Source organism: Saimiri boliviensis, chromosome 11, assembly GCF_048565385.1.
Source record: "Saimiri boliviensis isolate mSaiBol1 chromosome 11, mSaiBol1.pri, whole genome shotgun sequence".
Taxonomy (NCBI): domain Eukaryota; kingdom Metazoa; phylum Chordata; class Mammalia; order Primates; family Cebidae; genus Saimiri; species Saimiri boliviensis.
In genome coordinates this window covers 32,288,998-32,316,838 of record NC_133459.1, presented here as the reverse complement: position 1 = coordinate 32,316,838, position 27,841 = coordinate 32,288,998, and the positions used below count along the sequence as shown (strand labels likewise).

General features: G+C 42.9%; 1 protein-coding gene across 7 annotated transcripts in view; it reads left to right on the top strand.

Annotated features, from left to right (window-relative positions):
• CSMD2 (CUB and Sushi multiple domains 2) overlaps positions 1-27,841 on the top strand; it is a 620,269-nt gene that overhangs the window by 550,325 nt on the left and 42,103 nt on the right. For all 7 annotated transcript variants that reach the window (XR_012512371.1, XR_012512370.1, XR_012512369.1 and 4 more), the window contains 7 exons: positions 1,659-1,847; positions 6,647-6,832; positions 7,586-7,780; positions 9,819-9,992; positions 11,665-11,838; positions 22,663-22,836; positions 24,200-24,388. Coding sequence is in view for 3 of the 7 variants with exons in the window: in XM_074380476.1 (XP_074236577.1) it covers positions 1,659-1,847; positions 6,647-6,832; positions 7,586-7,780; positions 9,819-9,992; positions 11,665-11,838; positions 22,663-22,836; positions 24,200-24,388 (1,281 nt within the window). In the remaining 4 variants the exon portion in view is untranslated. The remainder of the gene's footprint in view (positions 1-1,658; positions 1,848-6,646; positions 6,833-7,585; positions 7,781-9,818; positions 9,993-11,664; positions 11,839-22,662; positions 22,837-24,199; positions 24,389-27,841) is intronic.

The window sequence follows — 27,841 nt, the reverse complement described above, 5'->3', positions numbered from 1 at the left end:
TACCTTTTCCTCGATGTTCTAAAGACTAACATGTTTGGGGATAATGAGTCAGCTGTAATTACAATACCTATGCCATGTAGAAAATAAATTAATTACGTGGTGCAACAATTAGCCCTTAATAATTCAGATATAGTAAACGAGTGTGATTTGCACCTGCGTCTGTCACCGTGACTAGGTATATTTTACAACTGAGATTCTTATTCCCGAGGGAGGTAACCACATAGATACAGCACACATAGTGCACAGGGGGCAAAGCAGGAGTAGGGAAACAAATCCAGCTTGGAAAGCAGCTATTTAAAATACAAATTTCACCAGCAGAGGGATGTGATCAACATAAAAAGAGGCCAGGGGATCTCACCGGGGGCAGTTGTGAGTAAGGGCCCCACAACCGAATCCTGCCTTATCCATCTCTGCCTGCAAGACCCAACCAGTGACTCCTAGGGCAAACAAAGATAATTATCTGTCTGGTCCTTTGGTCATCCCTCTTTCCTGGCCTCACAGAACTCGCCCTGAGGATCACTGGCAGGGTTCGTAATGTGAGTCTTTTAAGCTGGGATTTTGTGTGTGTGTGTGTGTGTGTGTGTGTGTGTTGAGACGGAGTGTCTCTCTGTCACCCAGGCTAGAGTGCTGTGACAGGATCACAGCTCCCTGCAGCCTCCACCTCCTAGGTTGAAGCAATTCTCCTGCCTCAGCCTCCCGAGTAGCTGGGACTACAGGCATGCACCACCACACCCGGCCAATTTTTGTATTGTTAGCAGAGATGAGGTTTCCCCAGGTAGTCCTCAAACTCCTGGCCTCGTGTGATCCACCCACCTCGACCTCCCTAAGTGCTGGGATTATTGGTGTGAGCCACTGCACCTAACCCAGGCTGGAATTTTGGTCTGTTTTCTTCGTTGTTGGATTGTAAGCACTTAGAACAACATCTGGAAGATAATAGACACTTGATATCTGTTGAATAAACGAATGAAATAAGTTGAAGCCATATGTGGAAGGGAAATGAGCACTGTAGGGGAACGTGTGTCCCAGGTTGCCACAGGTCCGTCTCAGTGTATTCCCCTACACAACACAAAGATGGAGAATGACCATTTAATGAGCATTGAATACCGAGTGCCCCATGCTGTGCTGGGGGCTTTATGTATGCAGTCTTTATATACAACTTAAATTGCCCAAAGTAGAAATTACTAGTCCCAATTTACAGATGAGGAAATTGGAGCTAAGTGATTTGTCTCGAATCACGGACTTGGTAAGATCAGAAATGGGACTTGAGCCCAGGCCTGACTATCATCAAAGTTCACCCTCCTGCAGTCACACCTGTCTGGAACCAACACCATTGGGCTCTACTTTCTAAGTCTGGGAGCTGAAGGGATTTGACAGCCTGAACTTAGCCATACAACCAAATCTGCCTTTGGACCACAAAAGGGAACCAGTGCTTCATGAAGCGGGTTGGTTTGTTTGTTTTTTCTTTGTTTTATTTCTGCTTTATTAACCTGGCTGGGTGTTTTTCAATATCCACCACTCAGACCTTCCTCAGCAGCAGAGGACGTAGCAGTGGCAAAGACAAGGAGATGGGGGGAGAAGAAAGGGGAAAGGGCCTGCACGGAAGACCATGTCTGTCCTCCTGCTGGGACTGGTTCCCTGAACCTCATCTTCTTGTTCAGCCCCTTACTGCAGCCTGCCCAGGGCTCCACTCCATGGCTTCATCCTAGGCCAGACCAGCACCCAGCCCGGGGGCTCCATCCACTTTGGCTGCAATGCCGGCTACCGCCTGGTGGGACACAGCATGGCCATCTGTACCCGGCACCCCCAAGGCTACCACCTGTGGAGTGAAGCCATCCCTCTCTGTCAAGGTGAGAAGCAGGCGGAAAGGGGGCCACAGGTAGCTCAGATCCAACTCACGTCTTGGGTTTGTCCAGGACTAGTCACTTCCAAATGTGGGTTTCCTGTTTGATAATTAATTCATTCTTTCCACCAGCATTTACTGACGATCTGTAGTGCATAGCAATCTCAGTGTTTTGAGATCCATGGGGGAGATGGGTATGTGAGCACATCCATGCAAGTGACAGAGGAAGGAAGTGTTGTGTCATGAGCACAATCAGTGTTCTAGGAGCCCAGAGGTGAGAAGGGATCTCCTTCCTCCTGGCCAACTGGGGAGGGCTCCCAGCCATGAAGATGCTTGGGCTTGGGCTCGTAGAGCAAGTGGATTGATCGAACACTTGAAACGTGCCAGTCAGTTTACATGCATTACCTTTTATAATTTATGAGTTTTTTCCCATAAAGTAATATACACTCAAACTAAAAATCTGAAGAAAACAACTGTAGATAATGCGAAAGAAAAAAGTGAAAATGAACGAAAAACCTGAGATCACCACTATTAATATTCCAGCACATTTCCTTTGGTCTTTTATATCTTGATTACAAAAACAGGATCATCCCTGTGCAAAGCTCTTATAGATTTTTTTTTCCAATAATGCTGTACGACCATTGAAAATAATGGTGAGGGAGTATATTTAACTGTATATTATCACATATATTACATACTATTGGTGGTGGGGTTTTTTGTTTTTTGTTTTTGAGATGGAGTCTTGCTCTGTCACCCAGGCTGGAGTGCAGTGGCACAGTCTCAGCTCACTGTAACCTCTGTCTCCTGGGTTCAAGCAATTCTCCTGTCTGAGCCTCCCAAGTAGCTGGGACTACAGGCACCTGCCACCAAACCTGGCTAATTTTTGTATTTTTAGTAGAGACAGGGTTTCACCATATTGGTCAGGCTGGTCTCAAACTCCTGACCTCAGGTGATCCACCTGCCTTGGCCTCCCAAAGTGCTGGGATCACAGGTGTGAGCCACTGCACCTGGCCTCTATTGTTAATATTATACTTCCTCACCATTATTTTCAGTGGTTGCACAGCATTATGAGAAAACTGTCATTCATTTAGGTATCATTCTATGATCATTTGAATTTCTATATTCTTTGTGACTATAAACTTATAATTCTATCTTTGTGAGTGTTACATATTTATTTCCTTAAAGCAAATTCCCAGAAGTGAGATTGTCACATCATATGTGATTGACAGCTGTCAATACTGATTGCCCCCCCAGAAAGTTTTGTCCTCATGTATAGCAGTACATGAGAGCTATCTTTTCTCCTGCAGTCTCAATGTTATGCACTGCATTTAAAAAGACAAAAAAAAAAAAAAGATGTTGCCAACTACATTGACAAAAACAGGAAATCACGTTGCTCTTTGATTTTTCCTTTGGTTCCCAGTAGTGGTGAAGTACTTTTTAATGACATCTCTCATCTTTAATCCTCACAACCTTCTCACCTGTGCCTGCGCTTTCTCAAAGAACAAAAACAGTGTGCTGTTAATAATCTATTTTAGCCTTAAGCAAAGGTCACAGTGAACTGGCTGTCCACAAATGGCAAATGGCATTTGGCTTTGGTCTCTGCGTCTCTAACTGCATTAACATGGACAAGTCTTTTTTCTGGAGAGCCAGTTGGAACCCACCAAGCCTCTCATTTCTGTTACCTTACATCACCACCCAAAATTAAATCTCCCCCAGGCTTTGATTCACCCATCTTCATACTACTGTGCATGTCTTCTCCCTATGCCACCCCCCGATGCATCCCACTGATGCCCTTTCTCTGAGCCTCCCCTGGCATTCTCTGGAATCCTGGTTCCATGGCCAACAAGCATACACCCTCAGTCCATACCCAGCAGGCTGTCTTCACTTCCTCCCTCCAAGGAGACCATGACTGTCCTCTGACAGCGTGTATGCTATGGCCCTTTCAAGTGGCATGTTAATCCCCCTCCACCCACCTCCTACTTCCCACACAATTCTGGGCCAGGAAGGGCATTCTTCCAGTTCCCTACTGCTGCTTCCAAACCATGATTTCTCCACTCCTCCTTTAGAGACTCTGTGCCTCCTAATGCCTTCTCTCTCCTTCCCCACCCATTCTCTCACTCCATATCTCTGTCCCTCAGAGATCTCATTCCACCACAAGACTCAAATACTTTGTGATTGTATCCCCTCCCCTTCTACTCACAGGAAGTGTCCCTCTTACCACTCGGTTTGGGGAACTGCATTTTGGCATAGAGATCATGAAGCACAGGCTTTTAGTCTCTCGGGCTAGAGTATTACTTTCTGTCCCCTCAGTTATTTACACAAGCAAGGCCAGGCTAGGGCCTATGAGAAGTGGCTGCTGCCCACTTCCTTCACTGGCCTCCCTGAGTTGACTCTCTGTGCAAGACACCAGTGGCGATCCAAGCATTTCTTCCCTAAGGATTCAAGGAAGCTGTGTAGATAGCTGATCTGATATGACAGTTTGACTAACCTAGTACCAGTGAAGGAGCCCAAAGCCTTTCTATATAGTCATTAAGAGTCTCATGTTTACACACTCCCTGATTTCTCATTCCTTCTGTGTTCCTGATCCTCCTCTTCTGGAGGGTTCCATGTCTAGACCCTTATTCCGTCTTGGTATTCCAACTTCTCTCCCTCTGAACAGTCTACCACCCTCCATTCATAATGGAACCCCAGGCTGATGCCTCTTATTGATACTGGAAATTCTTGTAACATCAAGCATCTTGTTAGGCAATCTCAATGGGACTCTGCCCAAGCTTATTCTGGCTCTGAGCGAAGGAGGTCTGAGCTCTAGACTAGTTGCCAAAGGGGACAGTGGATGGAGGCAGTAGGGAGCACTTTCACGGATTAGTCTTTCCATCTGTAATACCCTCCAAGCTATCAAAGGTCAAGGATGATTTATAAGTATTATTTTCTTTCAAAGACCAAACAATCCATTCTTTCCTAAGTAATTCATATTCCTCCTATAAACATAATGTTGACCCTACTCCTTATAAAATCATGACCCTGGTCATGTTGCTGCAGACATTTCTCTCCCGAGTTGCCACTTTGAGATTCCTTTTCTTTGTATTCCTGAGTTAGTTCTGCCATTTTTTATATCCCATATCTTGCCCTTTCTTGGTTTTCACCCTTTTTCATGGGGTATATCCTTAAGCAAATTCTTTAGAAAGAGTTCAGGAGAGGTACATTTTCTGTGACTTTACATTTCTGATAGTGTCTATCTTTTTGCCCTCACACATGCTTGGTCAGTTGATTAGGTAAAATTCTAGTTTACAAATCATTTTCTTCAGACATTGATTTGTTCCATTATCTTTAAACACTCAGTGTTGCTAATGGGAAGTCTTATGCCAATTTGTTTCTTGTTCCTTCAGTTATGTTGTATTTTTTTCTCTTTCTAGGAACTTGGAGGAATGCCTATGTGTCTTTGGACTTCTTAGATGCAAAAAATTCCATGATGGTGAATCTAAGAGTGATTCTCTTTGCATTCCTTTGGCTCCCTTTCCATTCTTTTGGCTCCCTTTCCATCTGAAGGCTTCTGTCTCTCTTCAGCTCTGAGAAATTTGCATCTATGATAATTCCATCCCATCTACTTTTGGAGTTCTCTCTTTCTGGAGCTCTGAACAGCTGGACGTTGGACCTCCTGTATTGAGGATCGATCTGTGTTTTCAGTTCTTTTCTCTCATTTTCAGTCTCTTTATTTTCCTATAGTCTGAGAAATTTACTTTTTATCTGCAGCCTTTTTATTTAATGCTTATTTTGGCAATCATGTTTTTCAGTTCAAAGAGCTCCTCCTTGTTCTTTTTGTTGTTTTTCTCTTCAGAGCACACTGATTTTATTTTATGATTACCATATGTCACCTTGACTTTCTCAAGATACTACTGATCAGAAGCTTAAAGATTATATATCTTCTGTTTCCTAATTCAGGAACATTTCATAACACTGTTAACATTTCAGCACATTTCCTTTTGTCTTTTATATCTTGAATACAAAAATAGGATCATCCCTGTGCAAAGCTCTTATATATTTTCCTAATTCAGGAAACAGAAGATATATAGCAGAAGGAAATTAGGAACAGATTTAGGAAATAGAAGATATATATTCCTAAGGGGATGTTTGTTTTAAACCTTATCTTGGTTTGTCTTGTTCACACTGCTGATTTTCTTCATATGTATAGTGATTCTTGATCATATTTTAAGAGTAAGGGCCAGGTTGGTTTTTCCAGGTATGAGATGTGTATTACCTTTGTTGTTTTTATATACAGGTATCCTGGCCCACTAACTGTCTCCTATCAATGAGAAGTTGAGTTGAGTATGTGGCAGACCTGGGCAGGCAATGGGGTAGTCTAACAGACCATAAACCCTAGAATTAAAAGAGCTTTCCTCTGGGATGCCAACTCCCACCATAGCAGCCCTAATTCATCCTAGGAGAGTTCTCCTTCAGTGGGAAAGAAAATCCTCTCTTTTGTTTGGAGTGTAGATGCTTGAATGCCTCTACACTGTGTTTATGGGAACAGATAGCAGAGAACTGGTTTTACCCTGAGGCTCCTTCCCACATATTTTGAACTATAGCTTCTTTGCACTTCTATTTTCATTTCTTCTTCCAAACTTAAAAAAAAAAAAAAACTCCTCCACTGATGATCCTCCCATTTTATTTTTTATTATGAGACTTTACCCTTTTATTAGTTTTTACTACAATTTTATTGGGACCTTGGGAGGGGAGGAAGGATAAAATAGTTTCTCAGAATACCATCTTAAACCAGAAATGCTCATGACGTTGTTTTCCTTTTGCTAGCTCTTTCCTGTGGGCCTCCTGAGGCCCCCAAGAATGGAATGGTGTTTGGCAAGGAGTACACAGTGGGAACCAAGGCTGTGTACAGCTGCAGTGAAGGCTACCACCTCCAGGCAGGCGCTGAGGCCACTGCAGAGTGTCTGGACACAGGCCTATGGAGCAACCGCAATGTCCCCCCACTGTGTGTCCGTGAGTCCTCGGGCAGTGGAGGTGGGTGTAAGGAGGGGGTTAGGTAGGCAGCTGGAGAGATTCCTACAAGGAGAGAACTAAAAGCACCGTAATGAGGAAAAAAAACCCATGGAGATGGAGATTGGGGGATTTCAGAAGAGGAGGCAAGCACTGAATCTGCTCTAGGCATTGATGACCATTGTGCCCTGGTGTTTCCACAAACCACCATGGAACTTAACAACAGCCTGGTCTGCTCCCTTTTAGATGGAAACCCTGTCAGAAAGTTTGCTTGAATGTCCCTTGATTCCAAAGCTCTAAAATGACAACTTTTAGGCCAGATCATAAAATGACATGATAATGTCCAGTCCAAAGAGAGAGGGTTTGGTTTTGTTGTGTTTTTTGGCCTACATGGTGCTTCATAACAAATTTTGAATTACTTCACAAACTTTTAAAATCAAGACATTTTACATTAAAATCCATGTTTATCTTCTCTCGAAAGATTAAAATCTAACCAAATGGAGCTCAAACATTCAATAGTCAACCTCGACTGAGTACTATTTCCCTTTTCTCATTTTTAATATTTCGGCAGAAGTGTACTCCCCAGTTTGCCACATGCCCGCCAAACCCACTCTGTTCACTTATCACACCTGCCTCTGAACTGAAGCTGCCTGGATTCTTCATGATTACATTAAGTTCTCCAAGTCCTTAGATCTGGGTTCTTGCAAGATCTTCCACAATTAATTAATTAATCCTCCCTGTGCCTCATTTCCCCAGCTGTGACCTGTCCTGATATCAGTAGCATCAGTGTGGAGCATGGCCGATGGAGGCTTATCTTTGAGACACAGTACCAGTTCCAGGCCCAGCTGATGCTCATCTGTGACCCTGGCTACTACTACACTGGCCAAAGGGTCATCCGCTGTCAGGCCAATGGCAAATGGAGCCTCGGGGACTCTACGCCCACCTGCCAAAGTAAGCCCAGGAGGGGAGGGTGGGCAAGTCTGGCAGAATCCTTCCTACCTAAGCTGTCTCATGCATGGGGTGGACTAGGGTCGGGGAAAAGGGGGTACCACCAGGGACTGCAGCGTACTGCTTTTTAGACTCTCATCTAGTGGAAGCAAGAGCTGGGAAAACGCCTACTCCTTTACGGAAGTATTTCTTAGCATCTTCTCATCTTATCAAAAGCTGTCTTTACCCAGATGAGCATCCACTAATTCATTTCTTTAATATTCATTAGGCTTTTGCTGTATGCCAGACACTATAAAGGTATGAAGATAAAAGATTTTGGTTCCTGCCCACAAAGACTTTAGAGTCTGCTGGAGAGGCAGACACGTAAAGCAATGATAATGTGGTGTGATAAGACCTGAAATGGGAGTGTATGTAAAAGGAATGAGGGTAGCATAGGGGATAGGTCACCTAAACCTGCCCACCTTCTCCATTGTCAATTGTTTTTCTTTGGTTCTTTAATATAGTTTCAAAGGTCAGAGTCTCTGGGAAGACACTGAGACAGAGGCTTATTAGAGGGTGCCCTTGAGAACACCACCTGCAGAAGGGAAACGAAAGGAGGGAGGGAAGCAGGACTGGGCAGAGGAAGAATTAAGTTCTGATACCATATCTGTGAAACCCTCAGCTGACCCCCCAGGGAGCTCTACAGCTGGGATGGCCCTCGAGAATTGTCACAAGTTGGAGCAACAGAGCCTTTTTACTACAACACTGACCAGCCATTGGATGCAGGCTGTTCTAGGAAAGGGACTTGACCTGCCTAGATGGGAGAATTCTTCAACCACAGCAGTCTGAAAAGGGCTGACAGCCAAGGGTTGTTTGCCAGCAGCTGGGGAAATAACCTTCAGTCCTAAAACAGGCTCTGAGTGGCTCACCACGGCATGCACTGCAATAGGAATATCACTACAATAGGAATATGCTCATAATATTTATGTGACCAATGAGGGTGTCATAGAGGAAGCAAGTGATTTAAAGAGGTAGAAGGAAGTGGTCTGTGAGAAGTGGGAGTTTGAGACTGGGCAGGAGGAGGAATGATGTCTTCCAGTGCTTGTGATCCAGGTTGGGCGTGGATCCCAGCACTTTGGGAGGCTGAGGTGGGTGGATCACTTGAGATCAGGAGTCCAAGACCAACCTGGCCAACATGGTGAAACCCCATCTCCACTAAAATAGATATATATATATGTATACACACACACACACACACACACACACACACACACACACACAAATTAGCCAGCATGGTGGTGCCCACCTGTAATCCCAAGTACTTGGGAGGCTGAGGCAAGAGAATTATTTGAACCCAGGAGGCAGATGTTACAGGGAGCCAAGACTGTGCCACTGCACTCCTGCCTGGACGACAGAGTGAGACTCCATCTCAAAAAAAAAAAAGCTAATGTCAGTGATCCAAGACACTGTTGTCTTTACACACTGGTGCAGACTGCACAGTGGGATGTAACCACGTGTGTGGCAGAGTAGTCACAAGCATTTGACAGCCTCACTACAATGCAGCCACTCATATTTCAGTGCAGCCTTGGTGATTAGGCCTCACCTCATACATCAGCCAGGGGCTCTCAGCAGTGCTCTGTTGAAAAAAAGTGTGAGGCTGCTGCAGGGCTTAGAAAAGAAGGGCAAGGAAATTGATTAGCAGTGTCTGCCCAGGTCACTAAGGAGCATACCACAGAATCGCCATCTCTTCCTAACCACAGTGCACATCTCAGGCCCCTGAGAAGGATTTAAAAAGCACACAGGCTGGGGCCCTATCTCCAAAGGTAGTGAGTCAGGCACCTGCAGCGGAGCTGGGCATTTGAACACCCCTTGGGAGCTTCTGGAAACACCTCCAGTTGAGGTGCCACATCACATAAGTCAGCATCACAGCCCATATTCTGGCCAGGAATTCCAGCAAAGTAAGGTTAAACAGGTCTTGTTTTTGTCACGATTGTTGCTAAGCAGAAGCAGCCACGTCCCTCCTCTCGGGGCTGGCTTACTGAGCATCTTGTGATCATTGTAGTCATCTCCTGTGGAGAGCTCCCCATTCCCCCCAACGGGCACCGCATCGGAACACTGTCTGTCTACGGGGCGACAGCCATCTTCTCCTGCAATTCCGGATACACGATGGTGGGCTCCCGGGTGCGTGAGTGCATGGCCAATGGGCTCTGGAGTGGCTCTGAAGTCCGCTGCCTTGGTAAGTTACCTCTCCAGGCCTAACCTTCCCAGTTTTTCTCCTCCAGATAGAACAGATCCAAAGCTGGGATCCAGTCTTTGAACAGGATCATTTCACCTACTGACATAAAATGCTTAATCTAATCACCAACTGTTGGGCATCAGGCATGACTAAAACCCTGGAATAGCTTCTCTTGGACCACCCAAAGGAATGAGAACTTCAGATCTAAAGAGACAAGTCTTTGAGGGTGCCATTCTGGTTAGAAAAACAATCCCTTCCTATTGGCCTTTATATCATGAGTATAGCCCCAGTATCCATTTTTGGCAAACTTGCAGACACATTCCTGTAACATGCCTTAAATACCTTTCATATTATCTATTAGCAAATTTTACACACAATATATTAATATATACATATATACTAAGCAAATGACAGAAACACAAAACAACCTGGCTTACAAAGGACAAATTTATCCTTTGTAAGCCAAATTTATCCATGGCTAATCCACTCTCTGCTTCTATGATTCTGTCTCCTCTTATACCTTTCTTGGACCCATAGAGTCGAAAAGAGGGCCCCAACCACATAAACCTCACAGGATAGGTTGGATGGTTTGTCCTGGGGTGAACAGTGCTGTCTTGCCCATGTCCCAAGCCCATTATTTCCACAGAGAGCCAACAGAAACTGGCAGAAATGCCAGGAATATACTCTACCCAAATCCCATGTAATAAAAAGAACTCACCTAGGTGTTACTCAAGGGGAAGGAAGGAAAGATGAATTTAGCCAAACCATCTGTTTTTACACAGTTGTTTCAACACAGCCAGGTTTTGACTGCCTTAATGTAGATGATGGTGCCCTCCATGCAGCAGATGCTCAGTAAAAAACAAGATGTTCAGTCCAGGCACTGTGGCTCTTGCCTGTAATCCCAGCAATCAAAAGCTGCCTTTGTCCAGATGCGCATCCACTAATTCATTTATTTGATATTCATTAGGCTTTTACTGTATGCCAGACACTATAAAGGTATGAAGATAAAAGATTTTGGTTGAGATGCATCACTTGAGGCCAGGAGTTCGAGACCAGCCTGGCCAACATGGTGAAACCCACCTCTACTAAAAATACAAAAATCAGCTGGGTGTGGTGGTGTGTGCCTGTAGTCCTACCTACTTGGGAGGCTAGTGAATCCCTTGAATCTAGGAGGTGGAGGTTGCAATGAGCCAAGATCGTACCACTGCACTCTAGCCTGGGAGTCAGAGCAAGACCCTGTTTAAAAAAAAAAAAAAAAAGAGAGAGAGAGAGCTGCTCTTGAGTTTGAGTTTTTAGGTATATATATATATATATATATGGCATTTTTGTATCTGGTTGGTAAGAAAAAGAAATACTGGGGGCAGGGAGGCAACAGTGATTATTTTGCACACCTGTGTAGAGACACAGAAACTGAAACTCAGAAGTGAGTGGCCATTTGGGATATAGCCATGGGATTCGGGGTGCCAAGTCCTCAACATTATTTCTGTCATGTTGAGAGTTCCTGAAGTCACTCCTGAATTGCTACTCTCGGGGAGAGGTGGGAAAAATGATGACTGGTGGGATAGTTGGTCCTTTTCCCCACCATCCCTGTCTCTCGCCACCCAGACCGAGCTCTGCTCCATTTTCTATAAGCTCCTCTTTGATGTACTCTCTTCCCCGTCCCTCACCAAAGCTGGACACTGTGGGACACCTGAGCCTGTCATCAACGGACACATCAATGGGGAGAACTACAGCTACCGGGGCAGTGTAGTGTACCAGTGCAACGCTGGCTTCCGCCTGATCGGCATGTCTGTGCGCATCTGCCAGCAGGATCATCACTGGTCGGGCAAGACCCCTTTCTGTGTGCGTAAGTATGTCACCCACTCTCCCTAGCCACGGGGCTCAGATTCAACATGGACTTTCTCCCCCTCTCTCTTAATTAGATTAGCTAGAGGCTTTTTGTTTGTTTGTTTGTTTTGGTATGATTGCTAATTTTTTTTTTTCGAAATTTAAATCATTGTCAATCTAATATTTTCAGTTCTCTGGATTATTAATCACTGTTTTGTCTTTTATTATTCCTTCCTTGTGATTTCTTTTGGTTTATATTTTTGTTCATTTTCTAGCTTTTGAGTGGGAATTTAATTCATTTATTTTGATTTCATTTCTACTGAATTTTATTGCTATAAGTGCTTAAGACTATGAAATTTCCTGTGATCACTGCTTTAATTGTGTCCTATAGAGTCTAATAATAAATGTTCATTATTTTTTAAAAACTCTGTAATTTTGGTATTGAGTTCCCCTTTTATATAGAAAATTTTTAATAGAAGAATTTGTTTCTAGGTGGAAGGCCCTTTTTGTTTTCAGTATGTTATTCCTTTCTAATTTTTATTGCATTGTATGTAATATTTCTACTTCACAGAATTTACTGACGCTTTCTTTGTGACCTAATAGTTGGTCAATTGTTATGAATGTCCCATGTGTACTTGAGAAGAAAGGGTATTAGGATGTCACCTTTTATTTATATGTCCATGAGATATATCTGATTGATTATGTTGTCTATGTCCTCAACATTCTTACTTTTCACCCACTCAATCTGTTTTATGCTGAGAGATGTATTAAAGATTTTTATTAGAAGCATGTTTCTTTTCCTTGCACTTCCTGTAGTGTCTGTTCTATAAAGATGGTTGCTATGTTATTTGGTGCATAGATTTTCATAACTAGTATCTCCATTGCACATTGTGGTTTTTAGCCTTTAAAGATGACTTTTTGTCACTTTTAGTATTTGTTAGCTTGAATTGTACTTTGCTTCATATTAAGCTTACAACTCCTACTTTAATTCTTTTGCCAGTACATCTTTGGCTATTTATTTTAGCCTTTGGATTCTCTTAGGTGTGATTCTTGTATGCAGCATAAATTGCCTTATGAGCTATCTTGACAGTCTTTTTCTTTTAGTTGGTTAAACTCATTCACATATATTAATATGACTGATATGTTTGGTCTTAATTTTGCCATCTCCCATTTCGCCACTTCTCCACCCCTGGTAACCACCATTCTACTCTCTGTTTCTATGAATTTGACTTTTGGAATTAAAATATTAGTTTAATTCTATTTTTCTTGTAGGTTTTTTGGTGATTTTTGAGGTTCATAATTATTTTTCCCTTTATCCTGAAGTCTAATATCTTTACTAGGACGTGCTTCAGAGTTAATTATTCCAAAATAATTTCCCCAGGTATTCTGTGGGGCATTGAACATGTAGATTCAGGTCTTTCTTTATTTCTAACGATTTTTCTTGGACAATGATTTGAAACATCAGTATTGTTTTGTTTCCCACTGTTTTTTCCTCCTTCATCAGCTGATGATGTGTATGTTGAATCTTCTTTGCCTGTCTTCTTTCTCAGCCTCTTTCTTTCTCATTATTTTTACCTCTTTCTCTCATTTTAATTCCCTTGAATTCTTGCCTGATTTACTTTAGTAACTCTTATTAAATTATCATTTTAGAATAGTCTTTCTTGGGCCTCTTATATATATAGTCTTCATTTCTCAGATGGTTTTGTCTTTTTCGTCTATCTCTTTAAAGCATTTCGTCTATCTCTTTATTTTCTTCCACCTTTTGTCCATTTGTGCTTTTAGTTTGGACTTTCTGATTTTCCTGGTGGTTTTTAAATTATTTAGAATATGTAGTTCAGTTTAGAATGCCGCTCCAGTTTTCTTATGCTTCATTTGTTTTGTTTTTGGTGAGGAGATTCTCATCAGATGAAATGCTTCAATCCTTTTCTACTTTTTTCTTAAAATAACTTTGTATACATTTAGGTTGATGTTTTTTATTCATTTTATGGCTTTAGTGTGCTTTAGTAGTACCCTCTTCTGTCAGTGTTACAGTCTTTCTCTCTGATCATTTTTCCTTGTTTATCTCATTTTGACTCCCTTGGATGTTTGCCTTTGTTTTTTTATTTTTATTTTAATTTAAATATAAGGCCTGTGTGTGTGTGTGTGTGCACTTGAGTGCATATGTGTGAGTATGTGTGATAAGGGAAAGATTGCGTGTCCTTCATTTTTGTTTGTTTGCTTGTTTTCCTTTTGTCTTGCAGAACACCAAGGTTTCCAGTCATTGCTTCTTTTTCCCTTTATCACTCAGAGGATGTCATTTTATTTTCTTCCAGAAGCAATGAGGGAGGATCAAACACATTTTTATGTCCCTTTTCTGTAGTTGTACGTGGACATACAAAGATTTGTTTTCAATATATCCACATACAAGATGGATTTTCTCCTTCTAGCAGCAGTGTTACCCCTTCGCCTGCTCCTCTCTTCTCTTTCATACAGTTTGTTCTCCACAAAAGCTTGGAACAGAAGGACAAGAAGTAACTCTGCCTGGGCTTAGTGTGTATTTCTTAAATGTAATTTCAAGTTTGTAGCACTCTCTAGCTTCTAGTTAGTCTGCAGGCCTGGGTTTTCTATTATTTGTTCTTCTGGTTGATCTGCATTTTTTTCTTTATATATATATATATATATATATATTGCATTTTAGGTTTTGGGGTACATGTGAAGAACATGCAGGATTGTGGCATAGGTATATACATGGCAATGTGGTTTCCACTGTTATCCTCAGCTGCCTGGAAGTAATTTGGAAAATTTTTCACTTTGAAAATTTCCCTAAAGTGAGCCTTTACGTAAAGTGCAGGTTTTCCTTCTTAATTTTTGTAAAAGAGGTATTTTATTTTAATTCCCCTTTTGGCTTTTTATATATGGGATAGGACCATAAAATAATGAGAATTTCTCAATAAACAATACATGAAAATTAGTCTTAATAACTTCTTAATGCTTACAGAAAGCAAGACCCAAGCCAGGTATGATGGCTCGTGCTTGTAGTCCCAGCTATTCAAGTGCCTGAAGTTGGAGGATCAATTGAACCTGGAAATTTGAAATGAGCCTGGGCAACATAATGAGACCCTATCTCAAAAATAAAAAATAAAAAAAATAAAGATCCATCTATATTCAGTCACTTGGATGTATCTAAATAAGACATATTTAGTTTTACCGAGAAAATGAACATGCAAGTGCCCTCAGGAAATTGGTGCCCAATGTATATAAAGAGATTTAGGTAATAAATAAGAGAAACTGTTGGGGTCTGGATAGAGAATGTCTACCTGGCTTAAAGACATTGCATGTTAGACTGGACCATATTCAAAGTCAGTGAATGAAGTAGTTAGGTACTCAGGTGTAGACCCAGATTGCCTGGGTTTACATCTCAGCTCTACCACCAGATATCCTGCAGCTATGTAACTGTAGGTAGGTCAGTTTACCTCACCAGGTATCAGTCTTCTCACCTGTAAAAAGCAGGCACCTCAGAGACTACCGGGAGCATTAAATAAATTAATACACATAAGATGGTTAGGCCAGTGCCTGATCCAGATGTTAAGCAGTAGTTGCTGCTGCTGCTGCTACTGTTGTTGTGTGACGATGATGATGATGATGGTGATGGTAGTGGGGGTGGTAATGCTGCCAACAATCATGTCACAGAATCCAGGATCTCTTTTTTTTTATTGTACTTTAAGTTCTGGGGTACATGTGCAAATCATGCAGGATTGTTGCATAGGTACACACATGGCAAGGTGGTTTGCTGCCTCCATCCCCCTGTCACTATATCTGGCATTTCTCCCCATGTTATCCCTCCCTAACCTCCCCACCCCCACACTGTCCCTCTCCTAGTCCCCCGCAACAGATTCCAGTGTATGATGCTCCCCTCCCTGTGTCCATGTGTTCTAATTGTTCAATACTCGCTTTTGAGTGAGAACATGCGGTGTTTGATTTTCTGTTCTTGTGTCAGTTTGCTGAGAATGATGATTTCGAGATTCATCCATGTCCCTACAAAGGGTACAAACTCATCATTTTTTGTGGCTGCATAGTATTCCATGGTGTATATGTGCCACATTTTTCTTGTCCAGTCTATCATCGATGGGCATTTTGGTTGGTTCTAGATCTTTGCTATTGTAAACAGTGGCACAATAAACATACATGTTCATGTGTCTTTATTATAGAACGATTTATAATCCTTTGGGTATATACTCAGTAATGAGATTATAGGACCTAGAAATAGGTCCTTGAGGAATTGCCACACTATCTTCCACAATAGTTGAACTAATTTACACTCCCACCAACAGTATAAAAGTGTTCCTATTTCTCCACATGCTCTCCAGCATCTGTTGTCTCTGGATTTTTTTTAATAAATAATGAATTTATTATATAGATCCTTTATATAAAGGATGTAAGATAAACACAATTGATAATGTCTTCAGTTGTAGAGTTCATAGATGATCGCCATTCTGTTGTGAGATGGTATCTCAATGTAGTTTTGATTTGCATTTCTCTAATGGCCAGTGATGATGATCATTTTTTCATATGTTTGTTGGCCTCATGTATGTCTTCTTTTGAAAAGTGTCTGTTCATATCCTTTGCCCACTTTTGAATGGGTTTGTTCGTTTTTTTCTTGTAAATCTGTTTTAGTTCTTTATAGATTCTGGATATTAGCCCTTTGTCAGATGGGTAGATTGCAAACATTTTTGCCCATTCTGTTGGTTGGCAGTTCACTCTGATAATTGCTGCTTTTGCTGTACAGAAGCTCTGGAGTTTAATTAGATCCCATTTGTCTATTTTGACTTTTGTGGCCAGTGCTTTTGGTGTTTTAGTCATGAAGTCCTTGCCTATGCCTATGTCCTGAATGGTTTTGCCTAGGTTTTCTTCTAGGGTTTTTATGGTGCTAGGTTTTATGTTTAAGTCTTTAATCCATCTGGAGTTAATTTTAGTGTAAGGTGTCAGGAAGGGGTCCAGTTTCTGCTTTCTTCACACTGCTAGCCAGTTTTCCCAACACCATTTATTAAAAGGAGAATCCTTTCCCCATTGCTTGTTTTTGTCAGGTTTATCAGTGGTCAGATGGTTGTAGATGTGTGGCATCACTTCTGAGGCCTCTGTTCTGTTCCATTGCTCTATATCTCTGTTTTGGTACCAGTACCATGCTGTTTTGATACCAGTACCATGCTGTTTTGATTACTGTAGCCTTGTAGTGTAGTTTGAAGTCAGGTAGCATGATGCCTCTTGCTCTGTTCTTTATGCTTAGGATTGTCTTGGCTATGCAGACTCTCTTTTGGTTCCATATAAAGTTTAAGGTGGTTTTTTCCAGTTCTGTGAAGAGGGTCATTGGTAGCTTGATAGGGATAGCATTGAATCTATAAATTACCTTGGGCAGTATGGCCATTTTCACGATACTGATTCTTCCTAACCATGAGCATGGAATGTTTTTCCATCTGTTTCTGTCCTCTCTTATTTCCTTGAGGAGTGGTTTGTAGTTCTCCTTAAACAGGTCCTTTACATCCTTTGTTAGTTGTATTCTTATGCATTTTATTCTCTTCATAGCAATTGTGAGTGGGAGTTCACTCTTGATTTGGCTCTCTGTTAGTCTGCTATTGGTGTATAGGAATGCCTGTGATTTCTGCACATTGATTTTGTATCCTGAGACTGAAGTTACTTATCAGTTTAAGGAGGTTAGGCTGAGACACTCATTCCAGAGCCATTCAGATTGCTGGTCTTTGTAGGGGTGGGACCTATGAAGCCAGATCACCTGGCTTTCAGCCCCCTCTTTTTCACTTTAATGGATGGTTCTGTCTCCCAGCTGTTCCAGGCGCTCGTTGAAATGGCTACCTAGATTTGTGTGAGTCTTTGTGTGTAAACCCACGGCACCAGCTGAAACAGCCATGCTAGAAACTCATGGCATTTTTTGGCCTGGGAATCTCCTGGTCTGTGGGCAGTAAAAACTCATTTGGAAATGTGGTGATCACCCACCCTCTGCATTGCTCTCACTGGGAACTGCACTCCAGAGCTGTTCCTATTCAGCCATCTTGGATCTCTCCCAGAATGTCTTATACTAAGCCCCCATTCTTTCTTAGAGCACAGTGGCTTGGAATTATCTGGAGGAGGAAAGCAAGAATAAAAGAACAAATATCTATAAGTGTTTACTCTGTGCTAGGCACCATGTTAGCTACCAATACTTACAAAGCCAAGGTTTCCAATGTCAACCAGACTCTCAAAACTTTCCAGCTGCCCTCTTCATTCCTCCATCAGCCCCCTTGCCCATTCCCCACACCGCTGTTTCACAAGTCTCCTTCCTTTCTGAAGACTTATATTCCATTATCCCTACCTATATTCTCAGCAAATAACTAAATTAAACAGTTAAGACAGCCTGGAATCAAAGAAGTTGGGTTCAAAACTCAGATGAGCCACTTAGAGACTGTGACCCTTGAACAAGTCTCTTGAGTCCTCTGAAATTCTGTTTTCTGTGGTGCCTACCTCATAGCATTGTGAGGATTAAGTGAGACAATGACTTCAAGCCCCAACTGTTAGCTAATCATATAATACCATTTTCTATTCTTCAGAGATGATAGAAGCCATCAGACAATGGCTTCTCCTATTTTCAGCTTCCCCACTCACACATCTACTCTATGTACAACTGTGCTTGTCCCTTCTCTCTCACCTCAGTAGAAGAATCTCTCTCCCAGCCCACGGCTAATCCCTCCACCAGTCTCTGGATCTCCTTCCATACTGCCCCCTTAGTGAGCTTAGTTTGTTCTTAATCCTCTTCTATGTTACCATGGACCTTCCCTTTCTGTTTCCCTCAGCTTCAAAGACCATGTTCAAGAAAGATTTCCTTAGAGCCTACTATATGCCAGACCCTGTATTCGGTGTTAAGGATAAACATGAATGTGTTATACATCATTTCTGCCCTTAGGAAACTAGATCTAGCTGTCCTCAAGTGTGCTCAAAAGTGCTCAGGTCTCATCAGGACCTCTACTTTCCTCCTGATGATGCCTTATTCTTCTGCCTGTGGCAGCCTATATTAGTTCAGGTCCTCTAGAGAAACAGAACCAATAGGATGTGTGTATAGAGAGAGTGTGTGATTTATTTTAAGGAATTGGCTCACACAATTTTGGAGGCTGGCAAGTCCAAAATCACCAGCATAGACTAGCAGTATGGAGAGCAGGGAAAGAATCACAGTTCAAGTCTGAAGGCAGGCTGCTAGCTGAATTTCCTCTTCTTCCAGGGATAGCAGGCTGCCTTGTCTCTTGAGGCCTTCAACTGATTGGATGAGGCCCACCCACATTATGGAGGGCCTCATAATCTATTTCACTCAAAGTCTCCTGATTGAAATGTTATCTCATCTAAAACATAGAAACATCTGGAATAACGTGGAATAATGTTTAGCCATATGTCTAGGTATCATGGCCTAGCTAAGCTGACACATGAAACTAACCATCACATGACCATACTGCTTGAGAGAATTGCCTACGCTAATTGCTTCCACTGCCCCCCTCTCAATAGCAGCAAAGGCCACTACTCTTCTGCTCTAGCCAGAAAGAACTTCCATCCCAGTCAAAAGGACCTCTGGTCCTAGGCCATGTTCTAAAATGTTCAGAGCCTCTGCTGCCCAGGAACTGCAAGGCAGGAATCTGAGAAGTGCCAGCCAAGGCTTTCCAGCAGCCAGAAATCCTGGCACCGAAAGAGAACATGGAGAACTTACACAGGGACACCAGAGATAATGCCTGGTGGCAGCAGCTTCTTCTGCTGCTCCTGGTCCAGGGCCTGTGGCTTGGGAATATGTAAGAAGCAGTGGGTAAGAGCCCAAACCAGGCAGGGGACACTTCAAGCCACCAATGGTCCTATTGAGGAATCTGAGGGACAGTTTTTCATCTTTATCTTATTTGATCTATCAAGGGTATCTGACAATTCTTGAGGCTCTTGGCTCTATGACAGTACTCCCATAGAGCTTTGCTTTACACTTTTTTGATCACTTCTAGGTTTCCTATAGGTTTTTTTTTAACATCTGCCCTTCAAAAAGTGCTATTCCCAAACGTTTTTTGTTGTTTGTTGTTTTTTTAAAGACAGAGTCTCACTTAGCCACCCAGGCTGGAGCGCATTCTCGGCTCACTGCAACCTCCACCTTTCAGGTTCAAGAGATTCTCCAGCCTCAGCCTTCCGAATAGCTGCTATTACAGGTGCACGCCACCACGTCTGGCTAATTTTTTAATATATTTTTAGTAGAGACGGGGTTTCACCATGTTGGCCAGGCTGGTTTCCAACTTCTGACCTCAGGTGTTCCGCCCACCTCTGCTTCCCAAAGTGCTGGGATTACAGGCGTAAGCCACCACACCCAGCCCCAAAGGTTTTAATTCTCAGCACTCTTCTCTCTATTTATATGAGTTCTTTCTACCCGCAGGGGAGGGTCATCACGACATTTTCCACAACTGGTGAAAGTAATGGATCCTCTCCCAAACTGGCTGCAAACACCCAGGGCCTTGCATATAATTTCAGGGGTTCACAGACGCTGTGATGCTTATCCCTGCTCTCCCACCATCTTCTTAACCTGGCAAAGCCCTACTCACCCTTGAAACCTAGATCAGACCTCATGCCACTCCCTGTGGGACCCTCTTTGGCCCATCTCTACCCAGTGGAGGGTAGAAGCCACTCCTCTGCACTGGTCTCTATCTCAGTACCAGACCCCTGGGCTTAACACTGGCTTCCCTGCCTGCCCCGCTACGAGTTTGTGAAATGAGCTTCCTGAGGTCAGAGAACATATCATGTTCTTCCTTGCATATTCTACTCTGCAGCACAGTACCTAGCTCATAAAAGGCACGCAGGAGACATTTGATTATAAGTAAATATGTGAATTGAATCTGTTTTCAAAGCAACCCTGTGAAATGCATATCAAAATTCTTACTTTGCAGCTATAGAAACCAAGCCTCAGAGTGAATTATCCTCAAAGCCTAAGTCAGAAAGGGGCAGAGCTGAGCTGGAAATCCTGGTCTGGTGACCTTCCTAGCCCATTCTCATCTCACCGTGCCGGGCTGCTTTGAACCCCTGCGGTCCACTAACAGCATGTCCCCTGCTCTTCCCGGCTCCCTCCACTAGAGTTAGGGTTGCTACTATTGAGATTTACAAGAGAGGACTAGCCCAGAAAACACCAGATCTGGCCACAGCAAAGACTGGGTGCTGCCTCATCTTACACCCCCATCCCCATTATCATCATTTAGGTCTTAGGTGGGATCTTCATGGATTTAAGTATTGAGCAAAGAGAATATCCCTTTGTGGTTCCTCATCTTCCCACAAACTAAAACACAGAACAAAGTGAGAGGCTTGGTAAAAGCATCGTGTGAGAGCTCAACCCCATGAGACCTTGGTGCCAGGCAGGGACAAAGTAGAACTAAGGACTGAGGATCAAAGCAGAAGCCCAGGCATCTATCCATTCATGCACTTACTCATTTGGTGAGTCACTCATCAAAAATTTATCGTGCTCCTGCTTAATGTCAGGCACTGGTACGTACACCAAGGATGTAGGAATAAGCAAAACAAGGTCCCTGACCTCAGGAGCTTGCATTCAGCTGAGGTTGTTAAGCAATAAACAGATACAGAAGTGGTATGGTGTGTTAGTTGGTGACAGTGCTATGGAGAGAGGGTGAGCAAGCAAAGGACCTGACAGTGCTGGCCCACTGGGGACTAAAGAAGACCTCACCTACATGGTTAATTTGAGGAGAGACCTGAGAAGAGGACAGGAGTTAAGGGATATCTGCAGGAACAATGTTCCAGGCAGAAATAAAAAGCAAATGCAAAGACCCTGGGGCAGGAACTTGCTTTGTATATTCATGAAACCTCCAGGAAACCAGTGCAGCCAGGTGGAGTGAGGTGTACCACTGGCAGGAAGGGGGAATCAGTGGGATGCAGGGGTAAGCATGGTGGCCTGCAAATACCACATCCCTTTTCTCTTCCCTGCTCATGTCTGAACAAAACATTAAACAAAACACAGTGGTGGGTGGAGGACCAAATATTACCTCGATTACTAATAAAGGCTAAGTTGGAAAATGGAGCTTAATGTGAGAGGGCTGCTGCATGAACCCAGAATGAGATGGGTTCACCCACCCACAGAGGCAGCACTGCAGTGGGGCCCGCAGCCCTGCAATTTTGGGGATAACCTGCCTCCCCAACAGCCAAAAGCAGCCGAGAACATTGCTCCTTGCAGACAACTCGGTCCCTAGAAGAAGAGGGATGCTGAGCCAAGCATGCCAGCTCATTCTTCCCAAGTTGCACAGATCAAGGTGCACTAACTGAACTCCCTTCCAATGGAAGCAATGGAAGTTAGTGGGTTCTCTCTAAACAGCAGCTCTGCTTCCCCAGTTTGCCTGGGCCATTGGTCTAACAGGGTGACTGAACTCTGCACCAGGCTTGGTTAATATTCATTCTGGTTCTACAAGGTTGGCTCAGGAATGAAGATGGGCCTAAATCAGCTGATGGGTGGCCATAAGTATACCCAGCAATTAAGAATGGATCTGGACAGCTGAAGGCATCATAGGCAAGAAAAATAAGATAGGACTGACTGCTCAGACCACAGAGAACCACAATTCAGGTCTAACACCCTATAGAAAGTTATAGAATGATTGATCTCAAGTTTTCCAAGCTACAGACATGTCTTCAAGAAGTACAGAATGTTCCCCTGACAATTTCAGTTTATAAAGCTTTTACAGCAAAAGAAATTGAAGTTAGACTTATAGTTGAACTTCACTGACGTGCAGAAGAGATGCCAGGTGAGAGGTGGATAAATTTTGAGGGGTGCGGAACAGTAGGAGGGCTTACCTATCTTCTGTTTCGGTTACAGCAATTACCTGTGGACACCCAGGCAACCCTGTCAACGGCCTCACTCAGGGCAACCAGTTTAACCTCAACGATGTGGTGAAGTTTGTTTGCAACCCTGGGTATATGGCTGAGGGGGCTGCTAGGTCCCAATGCCTGGCCAGTGGGCAGTGGAGTGACATGCTACCCACCTGCAGAAGTGAGTCACCCTTTCTCTCCCACTCTACTCCCCATCATCTCTGCCATATGGGGTTCTGTAGCTCAAAAAAGAATCCAGTGAATTCATTCTGGCATCATTCTGGCCCAGATAGGGAAGATGAGGTAGAAAGGGGTCATAAATGAGGACTTTCTCAACCCTTAGATACGGCCACATACAATTTCATCATGGGTTATATAAGGAAAGCAAAACTTAGTTTTATCTTTCAGATCTTCTTATTTCATAGAACAAATAATGCATCATTATCATATAAAACCCCATTATTTTTTTAACAGAGGCTTATGTTTCTCATATAAACAAGAAATCTAAAAGTAATATTATTTCTGCAACTGCTCAATGAGGTCAGGAGCAATATCTTGGTCTTTCCTCATGGTTGCAAAATGGCTGCTGCAGCTCCTTTGGAACTACACTTAAAAGATCCCCATTCTTGATGAAAAAGCAGAGGGTTGAAAAGCCAAGAGTCTAAAAGTTGAGATAAAGGGGGTGAGGGCTAGGGAAAAATACAGAGAGGGGAAGCCAAAGGCTCAAAAGGCAGAAGGAAGAGAGAATGTTCTGACCCCATTTGGAGTATTTAGGAAATAGCTTCTAACACTTTTAGAAGCTTTTGACAGCAGTGAAGCCTCAGAGAGGCTCATCAAAAGTAAAAATCCTTAAAGGCTTAGGGACTTTAAAAAATACCTTCCTGCCCACTTCATATAATGAGTTTGAGTCTCAGGTAAGATAACGGATTTGAAGATGTTCAGAATGAAAAGTACATTCAAGCATTATGAATAATGTTGTCATTATTGTTAATAATATTGTTATTATTCTAAAGTCTTACCCTGATTTTGAGTTAAGCTGCTTTGGAAAGTCAAATTTATCCCCCAGGATATTAATGTGTCCCTGAAATACTCATAAGTGATAAAAACCATTTTCAAAAGAGCCCAACCCCTGTGCAAGTCAGTTCAAATGCATCAGTTTTACAACTGACTTGCTTTGCTGTGGAAGGCACATGGTGCTAGGATCAGACACACGGAGACTCGAAGTTCATGCCCTCAAGGGATTCTTGTGTTCAAACAAGTCACAGCACAGGCTGGTAAAGTCAGCAATAGTGATTTGTGCCAGGGAATACCGGAGAGGGAGTAACCAGTCGGGGAAGAGGTGGGAAGGGTTCTCTAAGGAGGTGATGTCTAGTTGGACATGGAAGGATGAATTTTCTGACCAGGTAGCCGAGGTGAGGCGACAAGTCCAGCAACCTCAGGACCAGCTCACCCTCCAGACAGGGTCTGCTTCATTGCCTAGTTTTGCTCTGAGAATTTGGCTATACTGGGAATCCATGTCTGTCTGGACTTCTGTTCAATTGCAGTTATCAACTGTACAGATCCTGGACACCAAGAAAACAGTGTTCGTCAGGTCCATGCCAGCGGCCCGCACAGGTTCAGCTACGGCACCACTGTGTCTTACCAGTGCAACCACGGCTTCTACCTCCTGGGCACCCCAGTGCTCAGCTGCCAGGGAGATGGCACATGGGACCGTCCCCGCCCCCAGTGTCTCTGTAAGTAGATGTCACCTGCTCAAAATGACAGATGGGGTGGCCCATGTCAAAGAACGGTCCTCCCCTCTGTGAATGTGTGTGTGTGTGTGTGTGTGTGTGTGTGTGTGTGTGTGTGTCTTTGTCCACATGTGTGTGTTGTCTTATGGAGATAGTGACTCTGGCTACTCCTGAGATTTTAGATTCCTTCTTGAATTCCTACTGGGTGACTTATCATACCAATTTTTGTGTTCTCACTTTCCTAGCTAGAGGCCTGGTCCTTTTCCTCTCTAGAGTTTCTACTCTCTTCAGCTTACAGAAATCCCTTCTTTCAGAACTGGCGCTTCCTTGTGTTTCTAGAAAGACAGCACACAAACCCCTTCCCTTTAAAGGACTGAATCAGAAAGGCTACAGACTCTGGAGGCAGACCACCTTGGACTGAAATTCTGGCTTTGCCACTGAACAAGTAATGTGGTTTGGGAAAAGTTCACTACCCTCTCAGAGCCTCAGTTTCTTTTTTTTTTTTTCTTTTGCCTCTGTTTTTTCATCTATGAAAATGATGCCAGTACCTATTCCATAGGGTTATTAGAGGATCAAAGAAAAAACTCTATAATAAAGTGCCAGCATAGTATCTGGTACATAGTAGCTACTCAATAAACTGACTACATTAATTATTGTTAGGAAAAGACATTGGGACATGTTTTTTAAAAGAGGTTGGGGAGGTGCTCAGAATCCTGATGTATTAATCTGTTCTCCCACTGCTATAAAGAACCACTCAAGACTGGGTAATTTATAAAGGAAAGAGGTTTAATTGACTCACAGTTCTGCAGGGCTAGGGAGGCCTCAGGAAACTAACAGTCGTGGTGGAAGGAGGAGAAAACACGTCCTTCTTCACCTGGTGTCAGGAGAGAGAAGAATGAGCAAAGTTGGGGGAAAGCCCCTTATAAAACCATCAGATCTCGTAAGAACTCACTCACTATCATGAGAACAGCATGAAGGTAACTGCCTCCATGATTCAACTACCTCCCACCAGGTCTCTCCCACAACACATGGCTATTATGGGAACTACAATTCAAGATACAATTTGAATGGGGACACACCCAAACCGTATCAACTGACATCTGGTCACTGGCCTTACATGTCCTTATGAGAAGAGCAACCCCTTGGTCTCCTGCTCTCCCCTCTGGTTCCTAAAGGTGAATCCACGTAGATTTCTCTCTCCCCCATCTTCCGAGTAGCACAGGTGAAGATGCACTCCAGGTGGAGTAATGGATGTGCAGTTAAGGCCATCCAGCAATTCACCTACCTTTGGCAGATTATATGCATTTTGTAGGCCCTCCAGTCTGGGCAACTGCATTTTTTTATGCCTTCATGCCTATAGATCTAACAGGAGCCTGGTATAGCTGCTCACTGCTTCTATTTTCCTTGCCTAAGAACTCTGGCCAGCCAGCCAATCCCATTTTTGACCAGCAAATTGTTTGGGGTCAGAAATGGACACTACCTATATAAGGTGGTACCAGCTGAGAGTCAGAACCTCTGATGGGCTCAAATTGTTTTATCTTCTGGTAAAATGCAGCTTTTATCAACATGACCCTATCCATAGTAACTTTTCATCCCAATGCTTGTTTTATCTGAAGTATAAGTCACATCTTCAGGCTCTACTTCTAATTCTAGTTCTCTTGCTGCTGCTTCTGTGGAGAAGTGACCTCCTCCACTGAAGTCCTGAAGCCACCAAAGTTATGCATGAGGGTTGGAATCAGCTTACCCCAAACCCTGTTAATGTTGCTATTGATATAATTAATAGGTAACTATATTCATATACAGGCATACATTGGAGGCATTGCAGGTTCAGTTCCAGACCACTGTGATAAAGCAAATATCGCAATAAAATGAGTCACACTGATTTTTTAGTTTTCCAGTATAGTCTAAGTGTGCAATAGCATCATGCCAAAAATATGCATACCTTAATTAAAAATCCTTTATTGCTAAAAAAAAAAAATACTAACAATCATCTCAGCCCTCAGTAAGTCATACTCTTGGCTGGTGAAGGACTTTACTTCAGTGTTGATGACTGCAGACTGATCAGGGTGATGAAGGCTGGTGTGGCTGTGGCAGTTTCTTGAAATAAGACAAGTGAAGCCTGCCACATGGACTGACTCTTCCTTTCATGAAAGATTTCTCTGTCGCATATGCTAATGTTTGTTGGATAGCATTTTACCTACAAAGTATAACTCCTTTCAAAATTGCAGTCAGTCTTCTCAAATCCTGCTGCCACCTTATCAACTAACTTTACGTGATGTTCTAAATCCTTTGCTGTCATTTCAACAATGTTCATGGCATTTTCACCAGGAGTAGATTCTTCTCAGGTAACCACTTTCTTTGCTCATCCGTAAGAAGCAGCTTCTCATCTGTTCGAGTTTGATCATGAGATTGCAGTAATTCAGTCACATCTTCCGGCTCCGCTTCTAATTCTAGTTCTCTTGCTACTTCTGTCACTTCTGCAGTGACCTTCTCCACTGAAGTCTGGAACCCCCTCAAAGCCATGCGTGAGGGTTGGAATCAGCTTCTTCTGAACTCCTGTTAATGTTGATATTTGGACCTCCTCCCTTGAATCACAGATCTTCTTAATGACATCTAGAATAGTAAATCCTTTCCAGAAGGTTTTCTATGTACTTTTCTCAGATCCATCAGAGGAATACACCGTCTATGAAAGTTATAGCCTTATGAAATGTATTTCTTAAATAATAAGACTTGAAATTCAAAACTATTTCTTGATCTGTGGGCTGCAGAATGGACGTTGTGTTAGGAGGCACGAAAACAACATTCAATTCCTGTACCTCTCCAGTTCTGATGTACAGAATCTCGCCATCAGAGCTCTTGGGTGACCAGGTGCATTGTCAATGAGCAGCACTATTTTGAAAAGAATCCCTTTTTTCTGAGCAGTAGGTCTCAACAGTGGGCTTAAAGTGTTCAATAAACTATGCTACAAACAGACATGTTATTGTCCAGGCTTTGTTGTTCCATTTATAGAGCACAGGCAGAATAGATTTAGAATAATTATTAAGGGCCCTAGGATTTTTGGAATGGTAAATGAGCATTGGCTTCCACTTAAAATCGCCAGCTGCATTCATCCCTAACCTGAAAGTCATTCAGTCTTTTGAAACTTTGAAGCCAGGCATTGACTTCTCTCTAGCTAAGAAGGTCCTAGATGGCATCTTCCTCAAATAGAAGGCTGTTTTGTCTTCCTTGAAAATCTGTTGTTTAGTGTAGCCACCTTCATGACCTAGCTTAGCTAGATCTTCTGGATAACTTGCTACAACTTCCACATCAGCACTTGCCACTTCACCTTGCTCTTTTATGTTATAGAAATGGCCTCTTTCCTTAAACCTCATGAACCAAGCTCTGCTTGCTTTGTACTTTTCTTCTGCAGCTTCCTCCATTCTCTCAGCCTTCATAGAACTGAAGAGGGTTAGGGCC